General features: G+C 37.7%; 1 protein-coding gene across 1 annotated transcript; it reads left to right on the top strand.

The window, feature by feature from the left end:
• Positions 1–8,526: 8,526 nt before the first annotated feature.
• Tes (testin LIM domain protein) lies at positions 8,527–21,071 on the top strand. Its single transcript, XM_071592685.1, has 9 exons — positions 8,527–8,747; positions 8,827–8,912; positions 9,026–9,147; positions 9,224–9,309; positions 11,563–11,717; positions 12,587–13,538; positions 14,198–14,302; positions 16,224–16,382; positions 17,632–21,071. The coding sequence occupies exons 1-9, from the start codon at positions 8,679–8,681 to the stop codon at positions 17,836–17,838; spliced, it is 1,941 nt and encodes a 646-aa protein (XP_071448786.1). The 5' UTR covers positions 8,527–8,678; the 3' UTR covers positions 17,839–21,071.
• The last annotated feature ends 351 nt before the right edge of the window (positions 21,072–21,422 follow it).

Genomic DNA, 21,422 nt, shown 5'->3' with positions numbered 1-21,422 from the left:
CTCCACAAGTAATTATTGTAAACATCTTAAAATTTACGTAATTATCTTGAAGGCTGTTTTTGATAGTTAATTCTCGTGCCACCTATGGTTCCCCAGATAACTCTTACTCTCAAAAACTGAAGTCTTCGTTTTGGTTATGGATTTCGGGACGTTTGGTTCTTTCCTTTCCAGTGTGACATAATTAACCCATCGTTCAATAAGTCCCGGGACTAACTAAGAAAACAACCTTTGTTTCGCAACATTATTTTCATTCATCAACATAAACACCTTCAAGACCTATACAATCATTCCAACGCTTTTCTAACTTTTCGATACCATGCTTGTAAAGCGATTTGTCCTTGTCCTCAAAATAAGCTTCAGTTGCAGCGATGACTTCCTCATTCGAGCCAAATCTTTTTTCCTGGAGCATCTTTTTGAGATCAGCAAACAGCCAGTAGTCGCTGGGGGCTAGATCTGGAGAGTGTGGTGGGAGGGGAAGCAGATTGAAGCCCAACTCGATCAATTTGGCCATTGTTTCAATTGACTTGCGGCACGGTGTCTTGATGAAAGATGATTTTTTTCTCCTTCATACGCGGTCGTTTTTTTGCGATTTCGTCCTTTAAAAGAACCAATAACTTAATTGAATAGTCGCTATTGATATAGTTTCCTTTTTCAAGAAAGCCGATGTAAATTATACCTTTCGCATTCCAAAATACATCACGTTCAATAAGTCGCGGGATTTATTGAATGCTGGGTTATCACAGATCGTTTGAATTCAATGATTTCCTTTTGCTCCATAAAAGGATCCCCTGGGACCCAATGATGTTTGCACGTTGCATTTTAGTTCCCAGTAAGACGGGAAAATTTTCGGCAACATTAAAAAAGGAAATCAGTCCCGCTCTGGCATAAAAATATCAAATGGTTTCACGAACTTAGCAAATTTGAGATTGAAAGTCTTAACTCTTATTTGAACCAGAAATACTTTTCTCAGGGACCGAATTTTTAAAATCTTAGGCCACTGGTCCTCAGCGACTGAGAGATCGCCTTCCGAGAAATGTGAGCCCACTCTTTGCTTTGTCAAGTTAATTGATGGGTTCTCGGAACTCTGGAGAGGCAGTTGGCATAAAATCGAACGTAATGCACACACTCATGCTTCCCAAAAACGGAAGAAATACAATTCTAACTTACAAATGTGACGCTATGAAAGAAAATTGGTCCTAAAAATAAACAGGTTACATAAAAATTGCCAATAAACACACACATAACCCCTTGGATTAAATTCTGTTGTTTCCGAAGACTTTATAGTGTATGGTCTGGTAAGTTGGATCACCAAGTACACATTCAATACTGTACCAGGTACAATGTATAGTTTCTACAAAAAAACGCAGTAATCATGCCATAGCACTGAGCCCTGATACTACGTGTGAAATTAACACATCAGGGTACCGAGGGGGGGGTTAATTCCTTTTCCCTCTCCCGCCTTTGGTTTCTCATGAAGATCTAGTACCCGAAAAGCCACACAGCTTGGGTGAAGCTTAAGAGGTGCCGAGAGGCGTAACCCGGAATCGAACCCGGACCCATCAGATAAGCAGACCATCGCTCTACCAATAGGTCTAATATTATTTTAATGATAGTACCACTGGGTACTGGGCGTAACTGAAAGATTTGGTCACAAATGAAATTAGACTTTCAAGCAATCAGGGAAATACTTCAAAAACGCAAAGTAAAACTTTTGGCATTTTTGCCGGGCACGCGAGTCGGTCTGGGAGAGGCCGGCCACTCTATGCCTCCCCGAGCCTTAGGAATTCAGGCACGCGACATAAAAAGAGAGGAGTAATTTGTTAATGATATGGTGGGATGATGCTCAGTCGCTCGCGCCAAGGGTGTGGGAGGGTAATTAAGGACAATGTAGGATTCAGGGAGGGAAGTAATGAGTGGATGAAGGGGAGGGAATACTTGCGTCGTCTGATCTCCTCGAGGCAGGCGAGACAAGGTTATAGTGGAAAATACTTAACGCGAAACGGATAACACGCACTGCAACCATAATTTTTTCAGGAGTCCATAGTTTTCAATTGATATTTATTCGTTTTACATGCATTGGTTAACCCGAAATATATTTGGTTTCTCTAAAAATAAATTCCTGCTTTTTTTCTGATAATTCAAATTTACCTATTTTGTTGAAAATTCGCAAATCACTATTTGCCCAACGGCATTCTTTCTCAGTACCTAACTTAAAACACTCATTGAGATTTTCTATTGACGCGCCAGGAAGGGTTTACATCACTAATATCTTGTTTTTAATGCCGTGAGTAAGTTAGCTAAAACCACAGGTTTAATATACGTACTACTCTGCTTTCATGTAACAAACATATGTATTTGTCCAAGTAAAGAGATTATATACTCGTACATTCCCACTTAAATAACTCCAAGTGGCAGAAAAATTTAAGTACGTAATTCGCTTATCACGGAATGTACCTACCCTACATTTCATCTTAGCTTATTCATTGTATAAATTCAGTACGTCCCATCCTAAGGACGATTCAGGTATCTCGTGAACTTGAACGCATAGTTCACAAGTCATAATAGGCAGTATACTTCTTATGGGTACGCTTTAGATGGTCCTTTAAAATGATTGCACACTCTTGTGGACTTCCGAAACTGTTCTAGACAAATATAATATGAAAAACCTTTGGTATGGTGTGCAAAAACATTGAAACGTTGTCGTCAACGCTCGACAATGCTGAACCCATAATATCCATTGCGACGACCTTGCCGGTAATTTCACGACGTGGACGTATCGCTCAAGCATTTCCCCTGTCATTCGGATTTAACGTAGGGCTGTGCGTCACTTCTTAATTCCGAATGGGATACGATGCTAACTTTTATGTCCACCTGACAACACTGGCTTAATATATTATAGTCGACATATCGTGGGTGATTTAGATGTCAACATTGAAATAGAAGTTACAGGCGATAGTGACGTCGAGGGCGGTATTGGAGTCGACGCCAATATTGATTTCGAGGTTGAAATCTATGTAGCCATTGACACATACAAAGGCAGATCTGATGTTAGGAAATATTTCATAAATTAGAGGAATAAACAAGCGGTTTGGTATGTTTTTTCTAAGGCACACGAATATTTCCTACATACATCCCACCTGGGGTCGCGGTAGTCCAGGGATAGCGCGTTGGACTACTGACCAGGTTCGATTCCCGGACAAACCTCTCTGGGCACCCTCAGCTCCATCCAAGCTTTGTGGTTTTTCGGGTACCAGGTCTTCCTGGGAATAGCCCATAGCCAGCACAGGGAAAGGAACTGGCCCCCCTACCCTGATGTGTGAATTTGACATGCCGTCGGGCTTAGTACTGGGTGAACTCTGCCATCACCTACCAAACCGAACTTATGGTTGATTACTATGTTCTTCATGCATCACAACTAAAGATCAAGAAATTCCACATGCGTCAATAACGACAATGCCTGCCAACCATGGCAAACGGCATCTTGCAAATATGTGCGATGATTTAGAGTATTTTCTCCGTCCGATCTCACCCTAAGGGAATTATTTCGGGATGAGTTCGACACGTACATACACTATTCGAAGGTGTTTTAATAGTCTGCTATGCGTTTCAAATGCCTAGTTAACAGACGAGACCGCGTGCAGGCATTTATAAGTGTCGCCGCGACGATGATGTCGACATAAAAAAGGTCCTATTTTACGTCCTTATTCATTTGTCCTTTGTGCTGGCCTCTTAGTCTTCCTTTAGGGATCTTTCCTTCAAATTTCTCTAACATTATGTGTATAATTAATCCATTGTGCCTCAATGTGTACCCAATCGATATAGTTCTTCTTTGCCGTAGAGTTCTCCATTCGATTATTTTCTCATTCGCACTTCTATATACACGTACTTCCACGTTACTCACTTTGTCAATTTAATATTCAGCTTTCTTCTCAAGTACCATGTTTCTATTCTTCGTTGGCCCACTTTTCCAATGTTTCACGTCTCAGAACCGTAGATTTACCTTGCCCCATGAGAACGTTTTGACGAAGTGCTTTCTTCTTTGCAACCATGGGTCCGTACCCACAGTATTTGCATCTTCTTCCTGAACTTCTTCTTAGCTTGAGATATTCTTTGTTTCATGCTTCATGCATGAGGGTGAAATTCTTCCATCCTAAGTTATTCTTCTGCCCAAATAGATGAAGAATTCCACTCAATCTAATTTCATTCCTCGATTATTGGTATCTGTCTTCAGTTTCTCCTTTTATAGCGACGCAATTTTCTCACTGCACATATTCTTTAAAGATGAAGGTTAAAATGATATAGGTAAATAAATACGTCATAGTGCATCCAAAATTAACGATAGCATTTAAAAATGTAACTTGGTAGTAGAGAGGCATGTTATGATGATGCATGCTGATTATGAAGCATGAGGTAGTAGAGAACGCACCCGATTTCACCGACACCCATCTGTGAAAAAAACTGCGTCAGATTATGTAAATAAAGGAAAATAAAGGAATGATGCGGGATATTTATGACCTATACCTGACGTCATTTTGCCGACATTATCAAATAATAATAATTTATTTATGTTAACGGATAACAGCATTTAAAGTACAAGTTTTTTTAACTCCTAAGGTTTTATGCTATTCGTATATCCTAATACGGTGCTCTGGGTAAGGAGATGAACTATGTTACTGCTACGGGAGATCTCTATCAAAAGGATTAGGGAGCCCCTGACTGATCTTATTCTTAAAATTGGTGTTAACAAAAGTACCTCTCCTCTTTCTTGACAAAAAAAACTAATTCTTTTTCACGTACATGAAAATGTTGATTCCGTACTTTTTTTTCAGGTACTGCGAAAACGACAACTATGCCCCAGCGATCGTTACCGAGAGTCATATGGCCGTTGTGACGATAACTTTTTCTTCCGCTGAAGAGCAAAGAAGAGCGAGAGGTTTCGCCCTTAAAGTGGAAGCTTATACGAACATTTTCGAGGAAATAAGCAGTCATAACGTTTCGGACAAATTGACGGGTCCTGGCAAGAATCAATCTGGAATATACGAAGTTATGAAAAAACCCAACGACAAAGAACATGAATGGAACGTGCTATCCCAGCAATCGTGGGGCGCTCACGGCTTTCACCCTTTCTCGCCGAGTGGGCCCGTGGTGAACCATTTCGGCAACAAGGAACACGGAAGCACTCAATCCAACATCATGAATCAGCTGACCGGGGGACAACACCATAATCAACTGATGGACGAATACAATAATGCGGTCGGTAATGGCAATAACCAAACGGGGCACACAAGCAATCACGGAAACGGTCAACTGAACGGCCCTAGTGTGCACCGGCCTACTCAGCCGCCGCAGGTTATTAAGGACCCCGAGTGGAGCGTATTTAACGGACATCAATCCGTGCACCACCTGACCAAACCACCGCAGATTATTGAGGATCCTCAGTGGAGCATATTTAACGGACATCAATCCGTGCACCATCCGACCAAACCACCGCAGCTTATTATGGATCCTCAGTGGAGCATCTTTAATGAGCATCAATCCGTGCACCACCCTACAAAGCCACCACAGATTATTAAGGATCCTGAGTGGAGTGCATTTAATGGGCATCAATCCGTGCACCATCCTTCAAAGCCACCGCATATTATTAAAGATCCCGAGTGGAGTCTATATAATGAGCATCATTCCGTACACCACCCCACCAAACCACCGCAGATCATTAAGGATCCCGAGTGGAGCGTCTTCAATGAGCATCAATCCGTGCACCACCCTACAAAGCCACCGCATATTATTAAAGATCCCGAGTGGAGTCTATATAATGAGCATCATTCCGTGCACCACCCCACCAAACCACCGCAGATTATTAAGGATCCCGAGTGGAGCGTCTTCAATGAGCATCAATCCGTGCACCACCCTACAAAGCCACCGCATATTATTAAAGATCCCGAGTGGAGTCTATATAATGAGCATCATTCCGTGCACCACCCCACCAAACCACCGCAGATTATTAAGGATCCCGAGTGGAGCATCTTCAATGAGTATCAATCCGTGCACCACCCTACAAAGCCACCGCAGATCATTAAGGACCCCGAGTGGAGTGTCTTAAATGGACATCAATCCGTTCACCGTCCTACCAAACCACCGCAAATAATTAAGGATCCGGAATGGGCTGTATTTAATGGACATCAATCCGTTCACCGTCCTGCTAATCCACAGCAAATAATTAAGGATCCTGAGTGGAGCGTCTTCAATGAGCATCATTCCGTGCACCACCCCACCAAACCACCGCAGATTATTAAGGATCCGGAATGGACTGCATTTAATGAGCATCAATCCGTGCACCATTCTACCAAGCCTCCGAAGATTATTAAGGATCCGGAATGGACTGCATTTTATGAGCATCAATCCGTGCACCATTCTACCAAACCACCGCAGATTATTAAGGAACCGGAATGGACTGCATTTAATGAGCATCAATCCGTTCACCATTCTACCAAGCCTCCGCAGATTATTAAGGATCCAGAATGGACTGCATTTAATGAGCATCAATCCGTGCACCATTCTACCAAGCCTCCGAAGATTATTAAGGATCCGGAATGGACTGCATTTAATGGACATCAATCCGTGCACCACCCTACCAATTCTCTGCAGATTATTAAGGATCCTGAGTGGAGTCTGTATAATGAGCATCATTCTGTCCACCATCCCACAAAGCCTCCGCATATCATTAAGGACCCCGAGTGGAGTGTATTTAATGGACATCAATCCGTGCACCACCCCACAAAGCCACCGCAGATCATCAAGGATCCCGATTGGAGTGTCTTTAATGAGCATCAATCCGTGCACCAATCTACCAAGCCTCCGCATATTATTGAAGATCCCGAGTGGAGTCTATATAATGAGCATCATTCCGTCCACTACCCCACAAAGCCTCCGCAGATTATTAAGGACCCTGAGTGGAGTGTCTTTAATGGACACCAATCCGTGCACCATTCTACCAAGCCTCCGCAGATTATTAAGGACCCCGAGTGGAGTGTCTTTAATGAGCATCAATCCGTGCACCACCCTACAAAGCCACCACAGATTATTAAGGACCCCGAGTGGAGTGTATTAAATGAGCATCAATCAGGGCCACCGCCAAACGATCACCGTCCCACGATATCATTATCTCCTGTTCCGGATCATTCCGGGCGTCCATTTAGCAATGGCCATCGTCCTGCAATATCATCCTCGTCTCCTATTCCAGACCATGCGAGTTTGAGCAACCACAGACCGGTCGCAATACAACACGGCACACCGGAGGGTTCGTGGAATGTAGGATCCGGTAAAATACCTTCTTGGGGAGGTTTACCCGAATCGGGAAACACCAATAAAAACACATACAAGTACTCTGAATGGTCGACTTTCAACACGCACGTTTCCGGTCACTCAGGGAACAGTTACTTTCCATCCCTCATCTCGCATCCCTCGTCCAATTATGGCAATTCAAGCGCCCCTCATCTGCCATCAATTCATCATGGGACGCCAGTTAATTCTTGGAATCCATCCTTCGACGAAACACCAACAATTTCGGAGTCTAGCAATTGGAATAAACCGGTCAGAAACAAATATCAAGAGTGGAGCAAGGTTCAAGAATATATTCCTGCCCACCAGCTACTCACTGGTACTTCTTCCCCAATCGTAAATCACGATAGTTCAAGCGCGCATCGCTCAGAAAATAAAGGGCAAGGAACAACGGGAGACACATGGAATCCGACTGGAACTTCAGAAGTTGGCCATCTTTCGGCAATCCATTGGTCCCATATTCCAAATCATGCGAATTTGAATAATCACAGACCGGTTTCGGCATCGCACAACACGCCGGGAAATACGTGGAATACAGTCTCCAACAAAATACCAACACCTGGAGGGTCCTCAGAGTCCGTAAACATTAATTATAAACAACACAAGTTTTCAATACCGAACAAGAAACCTTGGACGGAAGCAATAAATGGAAATAAGTGGTAGAGCGAGTTGAAAGGAGGTGAAGACAGTTGGTAGGGGTATATATTGGAAGAAAGGTGGAAAAGACTCGCCCATCCATAAATATCCATTTAAATTACCTCATATGTGTAAAAATACCACATTTGTACCAACAACGAAAACTATTTATGAATAAAACGATGGAAACCTATTAATATATTTTAATTTCAACATGAATGATAACCATTTCGTGCAAAAGTTGTGGTGAGTGAAATTATTTTTCTAACATGGTTACTTAATTTAGTTTTCTCAAGTTTAAGCATAGTTTTTTTTCTGAAACACCATTACTGTAATTTAAAACGCGAGCCATTTCTGTCGCCAAAACGCTCTTCATTTTTTTCACGTTACGTCATGCATTATCCAATCGTAAGAAAGGTGTTTTCTTTTTCTAGCAGAACTTTTATTTTCCAAAGTTCAACAGCTGCTGAAATGTTTTCAACTGAATGAAACTTATAAAACTTCTTCGCAAACGGCCACCATTTGGACTTCACTAAGAAGATATATGCCCCTGTTCAGCTGATTATCAGTGCCTTTACGAATTCTTGCCGTTAGGCCTATGACTCATGTGTATTTTCTACTTGAGAAAAGTATGTGACTCACCACTTCAGGAACCTTGTACTGGTTAACAAGAAGACCTCACCAGACCTCAGTCAGACGTCAAAATGGCCAGCAGTGAAGATCGTGTAAACACCCCCGATTGGATTCTTCGCCTGGAAAACAAGCAGAAACGGGTATATACTTTACGAAAATTACATGTAGCGTGCCATGCATGTTTTAATTATTTCGTAAACCTATTAAGTCCTTTTTCAGACTCACAAATTAGCCCATGAAATTGGAGCCGGTGCACCTTGCTTGCAATGTCACTCCTGTCCTGGACTTGACCTGCACTTTTGGAGGTAGATTTTAATTGCACGACTTATAGTATGTTAACTGGCACTAGTGGAATGGTTTATTTGAATCATTATTTACCGCGCTTGTATTTTGTTCACTAATTTTTATGTGGCATTAGAAAGTTGTGCAAAAAATGCAAATGTAAAAAGGAGGAGCATGATGTTAAAGATGAGGATGGTTACGGACAATTTGAGATCCTGCTTGGTGTTGAGCACAAGAAGCAAACACCCAAGCGTGCGTGTAAGTAGTACTTAAATGTCTATTTTGTAATGCATCTTTGGCCCTTCCCCTTTTTGAAAATAGTTTATTTTTTCAGATCTTAACATACGAGTGGCAGGAGCTGGGAATTCATTTGATAGCTTGTCATTTGATTGGGTCCCACCAGATATTACTTCAGATTTGGTGAGTAGTACGGATTTTCAATTCCAAATCCTCTGGGAAAGTTGCCATTCAAATTTTCCTTATCCTACACCGATAAAGCCCATCGGCTCTCTTGACAATCGTAAGTAGGACACCGATGGTTGGAGATGCTTATTTATCACGGCCTTGGGCGCACGCTGAAGTAGGTCGTATATATTTGAAATAAATGCATTTTTTGCGTATGTTATGAAATAAATTTAACCTACACCATTTTTAATGTCTACAATTAAAGCAATTGTATGGTATAATGGTATAAGTATTTAATTATCACCGAATGTGGTCTCATTCTTCAAAATATTTTATGGTAAATAGTTTGTTGTGGGTTAAACTGAGACTTCAATGTTCAATGTACACACGCAGAAGCGAGGTTGCAATCCCTCTCGTAAATATTCTGTTACCTTGCCCATATAAACACTGCCATTTGAGCCACTTTAAAAATAAATAAGATTTTGTTAGTATGTTGGTTGAAATGGGTTTTGCATCAGCTTTACTAAACTTTACTTTGAGCGTGTTCTCAATGCAACAGGTGTTTTCAATTTTATATCCTGGTCGTTTTACCGCGAGGAACTGAATTATTGAACTCCATATTGATTATGTAGAATGAAAACAATAGTGTCACCCATTTTTTTTAGATGCGCATGCTTAAAAACTTAATAAAATCATGCTGTCTGTCATTAATCTTGTAAACATATAAGTAACCACTTATTTTCTGACTTTGGCTCAAAACAAAAGTAGGGCTACTTCGTTGGATGGGAACATGTGGCCTTCCACTCAGTTAATTTTCTCTTTGCATTAAAATCGTCCCATTTACATAAAAAGAATATTTTTGGTGTCAATGGATTCTGGACAAGGTTTAGGTGACAATTGAAATTGTGTTTGTTCAAATGTAAAAATTCCATTCATTACTTCATCATTTCCTTATCCTGATAGATTTTTGATTAAATGATTAAGTGTCAACTAGGCATCCGGTAAAAATAGTTACTTACTGAAGAACGATTTGTTTTTATGGCTCTTCAGAAGGAAATGATCATCAATCATCATGATTAGAGTTCATATGTACAATGGCATCATAAGTATGACCTTTAATTTAATCTTGGTGTTAGGTATTTTATACAGACATTCCCCTCAAAAGTAATTGGTTAGATATCTGTGACAGTGTAACACTCATTAAAATTTAAAATTCCTAAAATATGCAATCCATGCGAAAAACTTCAAACGTCATATTTTTTAATCACAATTAAGAATGTTATAAACCCATGGCATAGTCATAGTTAGGCTTTGCTATGTTCCCTATATGGTGTTGATGAGCTGTTTTGAAAGCTTCAAAATTTTCAGTCCTGCAGTAAAAAACTATATATATTTTTTCCTACTTGTCTTCCACCTGACAAGCCTGTTTGTACAGAGTATGTGCAGGAAGAAAATTGTAAAATTAAACCCTCCCACAGCAATTTTTAATGTTTTTTCGTGAAATGGCTTCCAAAGAGAAAGCAATCTCAATGTGGCCATGTTTCCAATAATTACGGACACCCAAAATGAGTGTACTTACTGCTTTCTGATAAACATATGGCAGATGTGGCAAATGTATTAACAACTCAAAGCATAAAGATAAACTTATTTAGGAGGCCTATTAGCCACTTTTGAATATATCGTGGAAATAAAAACCCTGAATACAAAGAATAAGTTCTCTGCAGTTATATTAGCTGAAAGTGCAGCTTAAGGCATTAAATTCTACCATCACTTATCAAACTGACCTTTGGGTTGATAAGTGTATTTATGGTTTTTATTTTAAATGTGAACAATTTTTGGTGCAACTGCTCTTGTGGTGTGAAGATTGTGAACTATTTTTGTTTGAATGGTTTGGTTATTAGATAGCGATGTCATTATCATTAAAACTTTGGTTTTGCTATTGTTTGAATTAGCATTGCGGATGATAAAGATTTTATATTTTAATTTTTACGTGCTATTGCCGACTTTGCCAATAAAAAATTGCTCACTTCTACATGTGCCATTTTTTAACCATTAAATAGTGTGAAATTAGCCTATGCACAAAGTGTTTCTAGTTTCTCCATGTAATTTGCACGAAAAATGGCATTCATTCTCGTAAATTTTGTTATTCAATTCCTGTAGATTATTTCTTACTCCTTGTGTGTAGGATATACTTGGTTAGTGCATTATTTAATCGGTGGGCAGATAAATAGATTACTTTATTAACAAGACTTGTTTTTTTCTGTTTAGGCTGAAGAGTATATGTTACATCTTCCGGCGACAAAACTTCCTATCAGTGGTACCGATGGGGCTCAGTACCGCAGAATGCAACTTGAAAAGCAAGTTCCTATACATGACCTGGATGCCAGCAAATGTCATGGTCTCAGCACAGCTGAAATAGATCTGTGAGTTCAGTTGTTATTCCTTGGTATTAATACAGCTAATCCACCCAATCGCATACATTTTGAGAGATTTTATTGGTATGCTCATTGTGGTAAAACAATGAAAAGTAAGCCTTCATTATTTTCAATAAAATATTTTTTTCTCACTTAAACTTATTTTGGTGATGTAATGACTTCTCAGTCTGCGATTAAATTAAAAGCTTTCATTTTTAAGGAATGCATGTTGAAGAGAATAAAATTATTACTGCAGCTGGTTATAATATGAGTTTGTATTGAATGATGAATGAAAATGTATTTTGATCAGTGTGTGTGAGTATATCTATATGAAAGATGTGTAATTTGCCAGCCCCGGTGGCGGCGGGGTAACGTCCTCGCCTGCCCAGACCAGCCAACCCAGAGGTCGCAGGTTCGATTCCTGCTGGGTGGATTTTCCTCCATCTAGGGCTTGGTTGTATGTAGTTGTCTTCAATGTAATTTCTACATGTTAAGTGGAAGAAGGGAATAAAGTCTTAACGTCGCCCAATTAACTTGATAAATAAATAAATAATTTGTACGAAATTTAGAGGGGATAAGTCATTTACCATTACAGTAGTTTATTTTCATCAGTTTATATAAAATTGTTCTTTTTGGAGCATTGCTTGAGGGATTATGTACTCATTATAATTTCCAATAAGAACCTGTGCAAAATATGCAATCCCTTTGCAAGTCTCTTGGAGAACTTCATTATTTGCTTTTTTGTCATTAGCTTCTGGATACCAAATTCTGTTTTAGGACTCATTCTTGGGTCAAGATATTTTGCAATACTAGTCATTATGAAGTATTTAGTCCTGATTCAATATTAATGGAGTATTTTTCCCCATTTTCCTATCCAGGATGCAAGCATATGTGAATGAAATAAAGAGTAATGTTGTTGGACAAGGCCGAGTTACAAAATTAACTGATCCCATCAAATATACAGAGCAGCGATTGAAGCAAACGATGCCTCACTTGGGGGTTGTTTCAGGAGAACCTTTGAAGGCTCAGAGCATGCGTCATAACACGGGAGGGGTTGTCAGGTTGCCAACTGGACACAATGGCCTGCATAATGCTGTTACCGAAAGCAGCATCCCTCCTCAGACACTCACGCCACCACCATCTCCTTCTCCCCCACAAACCACCCCTGGGAGCAGAGTTCCAATTTCCTCATCGTCAGTGGCATCTCCCCTTCCTTACCATCCAAGTCTTCCCCTGCCACCAGATGACACTCCGGAGTCTCCACCACCCCCACTCCCCACGAACCCACCTCCCTTGTTCGATCCACTTCCTCCCGACAGCTTTGGTAGCCTTCCTTCGAGCGAGCAAAGGCACTTCCCTACTCCTGGGTCACTCATACCCGCTTACCTTGGTGGCTATTCAACGAAACAAGTCCCTGCTGCAGCAGGAGTTTCCATTGGCTCCGATGCCAGTCATCAGGCTGGCATGCACGGCCCACTTGATGCCAGTCACCAAGTGGCAGAAGGAAACCTTCCCGAAGAGGAGATGGAATGGCCAGCTCCACCTACATCAGAAGAAATGGCTGAGGGTGGCAATGGCATGAATGAAATGCAGTTGGTCAAAGGAAGGCCGAATTCTGGTGTCGTTGACCATCTTCCAGCCATGATGGGTGAACTGAGTGTAGCTGGCGATGGTGTTCCTTTGGAGGGCTCTGTTGATACGATAGCACCCAAATGGCAGTGCCACAAATGTAAGGAGCAGGTCAAAGCTGGAGAGGTGGTGGTGGTGGCAGAAAGGGCTGGGGCAAATGTATGCTGGCACCCAAGTTGTTTTGTCTGCAATATTTGCAAGGTGAGGCATGAGCAAGTATTAATTATGGGCATATTTTTGTTTAATAGAAAAAGAAAATACAATTTGTGTCTATAGTGCAATAAATTCAAGTTAAATACATTCTATTTGGAAACTTACCTCTTGAAGCAAGAAACTTGCCTCTTGAAGAAGGGTTTATTGAGTCATATGCCATAGAATTCCATACAACTTTCCAATTATTTAAAGGTAGCACATAGTCTAGTTGGTGTTAGATAAAGAAATTGGTGTAATTCTAATAATGCATGCACATCCGTTCTTGCTTGACAGGCTATTAAGTTTGAAAATGTGCCCTTATAATATAAATTACAGATTCAGGTGTGATGTGGTGGAACTGTTCCATAATAACAGAGAAGAGGCTATTACAATTTTCCACTTAATAAAGATTTATTTCTGGAAATAAATCTTTAATAAGTGGAAAATTGTAATTGTATTCGTTTCTGTTAATATGCCCTTCTGCTTAACCAACCATCATGGGTTCGATTCCCACGTTGGACATTGGTATTGTGTACACGAGTGCTTTTTCCCCCTGAGATGCCTGATGATAGCCTAGGATTGTCCAAATCTTTGGCGCACATTGATATCCATTTAGACCTTTTAGTGAATTACTACATATGTTGAAATATTTTGATTATCCCTTCTAGGAACTGCTGGTTGATCTAATCTACTTCTTCAGGAAGGGAGAAGTATATTGTGGCCGTCACTTTGCTGAAATAATGGACATTCCTAGATGTAATGCGTGTGATGAGGTAAACTTTAGATTATATATTTTTTAATTTGAAACAGATACCATTTTTAACCTTTCAGGAATTATCCTGTGTTAAGGTTATCGTCAATTCGATTAAATTTATATATTAATCCCAATTCTCTTAATATGTTGCTCAAACTGTTTATCTTCCTGCTTGATATTTTCATTTGTTATTCCGTTCACAAAATATTCTCTTTTCATGGATATGATCTTCCAATTTATAAATATACATATATTCTTTGTCTGTCTTTCAAAGATGATGAACCGTATCCTGTTATGAAGGATACATTTCAATATTGCTTTCGTGTCATTTTTCTACTATTCCATCAGATTTAATTTTTATGAAATTTTATGCGTGGTAATACTTTTTGTCCATAATTTGATTTATATTGTGGCTCTTTTTAAATGTCATTATATTCATCACACTTAATGCTCATTTTCCAAATAGTTTCTTTGTTTTATTAATTAATTATCATAGCATTCAACTAGTTTTTGCATGCCTACGTCATATAAGTCAGCTGCCTATGAAGGCTTGAAGACCGCTGAGTGACTCCTTCAGGTAGAGGAACAAGTGGTAATTGCATGGGACAAATTTTGGGCTGAATGGTGGGTGCTTCATCAGCTCCCATCCAAAAGATCTGATTAACTCTTTTGAGTTTGAGCGGAAAAAGGAAGTTGTGCATTATCATGAAGCAAAAAAAAAACCTTAGATGACAATAAGCTGCATTGCTTTTTGTGTATGGCATGCCAAAGTTTTTTCAAGGTCTCTCAGTACACAAACTACTACTTGAAAGAATTTCTCAGTTGTCAGCAGTTTCACACCAATAAGGAAGTGAAAGTCGTGGTTAACAAATTGTTTTATTCCCTGGCAGCTGCCTTGTATGATGTGGGAATACAAAAATTAGTTGAATGCTATGATGAGTATTTAAATCTTTTAAGTGCCTAATTCACTGTGAGCGACCCTGATGAGTATTTCCAAAAATCCATCTCGCCAGGTGACTCTTTTCTCGAATGTTATAAATGTGACTAACAATTGAATAATTATTATTTTTATGCTTCATTCTCTTTTTCTGTATCTCACTATGTAATTTTTATCAACTTTCTGCAAATTACTGTAAACAATAATTTTTTTACAGACTTTTTCATAAATTCTGCATATGTCTTTAAAATAGCATTGCATATTTTTGCATGGAATTAAGCAATTACGCATGGGTTTTTAAGGTTTAAACAAGCAAAAATACTATGCAGAAGAATAGCATAAAGGTTAGGAAATCAATAAAAACCAAGTTTCTCAACAAAATCTTAAGTGGTTTTGTTCTCTTGGGAAAATGGACATCAGTAGAAAATAACCATCTTTTATGATAATGTCGTATGATAATCTGTGATCCCAATTTGGGAGTACCTGCTGTGTTTTATTGGTTATTAGAATATTAAATGTTGCTATTATTATCAGACAATAGTGATATAATAAAGAATGATCACCATATCTTTAATATTAACTCTTCCTACTGGATAATTACATGCAATAACTCTCTAAAGGGGTGTTTTTCCAAAGGAAAGTCTGAGAAAATAAACATTTTGATTTCCAGGCAAGCCTTTTCTGATGCAAATCTGCAAATGCGTCCTTTGACTAAGGCACGTTTGAGAAAGGTCATGGTGGGTTACATGTGCCCATATATCTACTTTTTTTCCTTTCTTGTACAAGCTATTATTATGACACTCATTAAAGCACATCATTGTACTCTATTTACATTTTGTGCCCTTAATTTATAATGATTTCTACAAGTAATACAACAAAAAATTTCATGTTTTATGGGCTATCTGGTTACATTTTTTGTTGCAAAGAAATACCGATTTGTCATTAACTTAGCAACATGAAAATTGGTTGATATTCTCCATTGATAATTTCACATCTTTTACAGTTAATTTTTGTTCCAAACTACACATCGGCAGAAGGTCGATCGTACCATGTAAAGCATTTCTGTTGCTTTGAATGTGATATACCTCTTGGTGGGATGAAATATATTTTAGTTGATGACCAGCCAAATTGCCTCAATTGCTATCAGGCCAAGTATGGAAAAGTAAGTAGTTTTAATTTTCTAACTTTAGAGCTTTCACTGTGAATGTGAATATCGGTTGAAAGGGAATCATTATGGTCCATATTGATGTAAATATTTTTAAGTCTATTTGTCAAATTTAAATGCAAACATGTATCATTTATGTCATGTTTTACTTTAATTATTTCCTCATCATTTTCTTGAGTTTAAAATTGTGATCATGTACGTATATTTAAAAAAATATTTTTCCTTTTGGAGGTAATAAGCAATTAGAAATTTTTTAAAATAAACCTTGATCAGAATCTGGTGAAAATATTTAGCATGTTTTGTATATTACCTCAAACCTGCTGGAATGTGACTTTATTAAGAGAGTGTACTTCAGAGAAACTTAAATGTTAGTACATAAAAGTTTTTTCTCCCACCCATAATAGTTGGCAATATTAACAAATAAACTTTAATATTATGATAAAATGAAGTATATACTGCTATATTTTTATGCGAACACACTAAGCAAGGATTGGGGTATAACAAACAAGTTGTTAGGTATATTCAGGGGTGGAGTCAAAGATCTATAAGCAGTTATTTGGGGGTAATCGTGTAAGTTTCAAAAGATTGTGCTTGGCAGAGAGCTGCCACCTATCTGGAAAACTGGATGAACCTGGAGAAATATGACTTTTGTGTTGATATAGGATTCCAGGGAAAGTCAAGAGCATTGAGCGAAAAATGTGCTTGATTCTTTTCCTTTATATTCCTCCATGGAATGTGGTGCAAAATTTATTCATTGTTTTACAATACAAGGCTGAGACAGTAGTTTCTCGGCAGAATTTTGAGTTCATCTCACTGACTTTAATGAAAAAGCTTGTGTTAATCCATTTATAAATCAGGAGTCTGTGGGTGGATGTGTTCCAGAGTGGTATCACACCGTTGTGAATGCTAGTTATATTTTTCATTAAGAGTTTGGTATATTTGATGGTTACCTTTGAATACATAATTTTTTTTCTTTTTCTTCCCATTTTTAAAGCATTGGTGAGGTATCTTTATAGATCTATATCTTCATGCATGGGGAATTCATTGTGTTATGACAATACATACAGAATCGGGGCATGATTTTAACATCTGCAGTTCAGCTAGTGAATGTGCTACTCAGTGGCCAAATTGGGTGTGGATTTTATTTAGCTGTGTTTTTTTTGTCCCTAACTTATCAGAGTTATAAAATTGTAGTGATTATTTCTTGGAATGGATAAATTGTATAATACGTATAATTTTTTTGCAGACTTGTCATGCTTGTAAGCAATCAATAGCTGCTGGTGACCAAAGAGTCAGCTGGAAGGAATTCAATTGGCATGTCACTGCCAATTGCTTCTGTTGTGCAAGCTGCAAGAAGTTTTTGCTAGGTGGAAAATTTACCGTGAAGGAAACTCAACCATTTTGCTCTAGGACTTGCGTTGAAACTTATTTTTGCCCCCAAACGGCATTATGAGTTGAACTAGCCTATTCAAATTTAGCATTATTAAAATGTATGTAGCTCAAATTAGCTCTTTAAGTACTTGTATATTTACTTATGGGATGATTTTATATGTTTTTGTACACAGTGGGTATTTACTGAAAACTCTGTAAAGAGTATACATTTGGATGTATTTTGGGCATACAAAGAGAGCCTTATGATACAAGAATATGTACCAATAATTCCAGCTGCTACTTTCACTATCCAATTTTCAATTTAAGGGCTTGGGTTAGTAGTGCTGACAATGACAACTACTTCAGTAATAAGTAAATATGTGCCTGAAAACTACTAAAGGGTTGCATGATGGCACTATGTTCCAGACATAGGGAGTACATGGGTTGAGAATTATTAGTCCAAGCTGTAAGGGATGATTTCCATGCATTATAAATTATATTTCAATGTCCCATCTATAATTGAAAATGGAAGGCCTGGAACTCTGGCCATTAGAAATGTAGGTTAGGTTTTGTGCAACATACGTACACTTAATGGTAAAACTACATTGTGCATAGTAATTTTTAATAAAATGTGGTGCTGTTGTGGGGCATTCATGACATCAGAGCTAAGCTGCAAGAGCAGGCATGTTCTTGTATAAATGCTGTTTGAAAATCCTAATAAAAGGTAAGAGTACTATATGACATATTCTAAGCTGACATGGAAGATTGTTACCATATTATGTAGTTCTTGTTATGTTGAGCGGTCTGCTGTAGACATAATTATGCTGAGTGTCAGGGATATTTACAGGGAAGAGAAAACTTTTCAAGAAAGTTTAATAACTACATCAGCCAGCCAATTAGTGTATTTTTTTTATTGAGAGCAAAGAAAGTATAATATGCGAACATATTTTCAGAAACTATGAAATAGGCGGATAAATGAAATAAGTGGGTGGAATCTATCAAACGATATAACCCTTCAAATAATTCTAATAAAGCTGCTAAAATTTTGTTGGGTTTGTGTGATTATTTTTTTAAACAATTGTTCCCATTGCTGGCCATAAAAGTTTTGAAGAAGTGAATGCTAACCAGTTTTGGTGGAACATCAACAGATATGTCCAAATTGCCCATTTGAGTCATGAAATTGAAGCTGACATATGTACAAATTCTGTCTTCTGATCCTAATAATGACTTGTGAATAGTTCACAGATGGTGAAATTGTATTATTTTTTTATTTAAAACATAGGGATTTCAAATGAAAAGTCTTAGCGTACTTTATTTTGAAAGAATGATAGTTTTTTTTTGTTTTATGAAGTACATATTTAATACCAGTTTGCCTAGTGCTATGATAAGTTTAGACAAATAATGGGGATATTGGGCTAAGTTTTTACCTTGACCAATGCTTGCATTTAATATTATAAGTATTAATGAAATGCTGAGGGACGTGGTGGTTCAGTGTGTATAATGCTGAACTACTGAGATTGTTCCATTCCGTATTTAACTCTGGGTACCCTCAGCTGCTCTCAAGCTGTGTGATTTTATGGGTACCAGATCATTCTGGGAAACCTTAGAAAAAAAGTCTTAGATAAGCTGTCTTTGCATATCAAACCAACATTTGTGTTTATTACTGTGGTTCATTGAAAACTGCTTGAATAATATTTTTGTTAGAGAATTGATTTATTTCTGTCATTAGGGTGAGCTTAATGCAGCAGGTTTGTGATAAAATGTTTTGTATATTTATAATGTGCCTTTTTGAAGGAGATTTGTATTTTCAAAGCTTTGTGTACTGTTGTACTTTATCCTAATTAACTATGCCTTTAAATTAATGGTTATCTATTCCTATTTACCTTCATTACAATTTTTACATTAAATCTGCAACATAATACCATTCACATGATATGGTTGTTGTCACTTTTCTACTACATGTGTATTTTCTGATGAATCCATGTGCGATGATAAAGCAGCATCAATGTTTTAACTTGGCCTACTGATTGCTTATTTTTGTGAAGCCTAAAAAAAATCCCAAGCGAATTTCTCATATACCATGTTTTTCAGTAAATGTATTAGTTTGGAATTGAAAAAAAAGGATGGAAAATTAGTTTGATTTACAGACAATAAAATCATGACATTTTCTCCTAGGTTAGAAGAATGTTGTGATTCTGTAATGAGGCTCTGAATTTGACAATGTGAGTGGGAATCAGGAAGTCTATGGGACCAGGGTTGTGAATGTTTGGGGTTTCAGTCTTATGCAGTTTATAATGAGAGAAAACCTCACGTTTGAATTCAATAGTTCCAAAATGTGTGAAGCAGTCAGTGGTATTTACAAGACTGTAGTTATGAATTTTTTGATTGATTTTCATGAAGAATATTTTTTATTTGTGTCAAGCATTTATGGGATAAAAAACAGAAAATGAAATCATTCTTGCTTTCCAAAGTTACCATTCCCCAAGTTACAACAGTACATATTTATATAGGATGAAAAGCTCGATTTTTTAAGTCGAATGTGAAAATTGAAAAGGGACTGAGATGGAGCTATTTTTTTGTAAAAGCTTATATTTTGATACAAAGTGTTCTGCTTGTCATTATTTTAGTCTGTGTTAAACTATAATAATATGTGAATGAATAACACAAATATTTTTTGATGCAGTAGATGAATTTTTTTGTGGAGATAATTACAATGATTTGAATTAAATGAAATATGTTACAAAAAGTTAAAGGGATATTCGTAAAATAAAACAACATCTTTAGGTCATACTATGTTTTATGAAAAAATGAGTGCAAAATCAGGTGGTAATGAGAACATTTTATAAAACTGGAATTTAGGGAATATGGCATTGACCCTAGATGCCATTTCCCTGTTAAATTTGTGTTATTATCGCATTTATTTGTATAAGATGTTTATTTTGTAACATAACTTTCACGAAAATATTTTGTGCAGGAAGAGTAGTGCTATATGTGAGCTGAATCAAAGTTAATTTCATTTCAATCTGTGCCTCAAGTCTTTCAGACATATTATATTTTATTTTAGATTTGATTTGACTAAATGTTATGAAAAAAGTTTGAAGTTCTGTAACAAAGTGAGTGCATATAGTTAGTTCCTAGGTATGTACTTCTTTCTTTACTGATTACTATGATTTCATACAAATTTCATACAGATTCCTGGTAAATTTAACTAAAAATAATGATATTTGTGCTTATATGCATTTTGGTGGTGCTGCAAATGTGAGCCCTATGCTCTACTTTACCAATGTGCATTATGTATTCCAAATATGTTTGGCAATAAATGAATATTTTGAACAAAACTGTGTAACTTTCTCTGTTGGGTTGCTTCTATTTAAGGATAATTTACTGCTGTAGATTAAATTTTTCAATATTCTATTGTTACTCTCTGCACTTTGGGTGCAAAAATCTGCTGCTGTGTGGTAAACATTAGAGCATTAAGTAAACCCATTGCTGGAGATTTTTGAACCCTTTTGTTTTTCAAGGTGACACCAACTCTTTGACTCAACACCCCTTAGGGTGGTAGTCGAATGGGAAGTTTGATTGAAGCTGCTGATATGGATACGGTTGAGCTGTATTGATTGGTTAAAACGTAATATGTGAAAGTCCAGGGAAAGAAATAAATCAAGC

Source organism: Hetaerina americana, unplaced genomic scaffold (assembly GCF_022747635.1).
Source record: "Hetaerina americana unplaced genomic scaffold, ioHetAmer1.1.p SCAF_5, whole genome shotgun sequence".
NCBI lineage: Eukaryota > Metazoa > Arthropoda > Insecta > Odonata > Calopterygidae > Hetaerina > Hetaerina americana.
The sequence above is the reverse complement of the archived record's forward strand: the minus strand, read 5'-3'. Positions and strand labels throughout refer to the sequence as shown.

What these genes read in the sequence shown, in the direction of transcription:
- Tes (XM_071592685.1), top strand. Translation starts at nt 8,679, where the DNA reads ATGGCCAGCAGTGAAGATCGTGTAAACACCCCCGATTGGATTCTTCGC. An exon ending in AGCACAGCTGAAATAGATCT is followed by an intron (nt 11,718 to 12,586) that starts GTGAGTTCAGTT and finishes TTTCCTATCCAG; the next exon opens with GATGCAAGCATATGTGAATG. An exon ending in ATCAGGCCAAGTATGGAAAA is followed by an intron (nt 16,383 to 17,631) that starts GTAAGTAGTTTT and finishes ATTTTTTTGCAG; the next exon opens with ACTTGTCATGCTTGTAAGCA.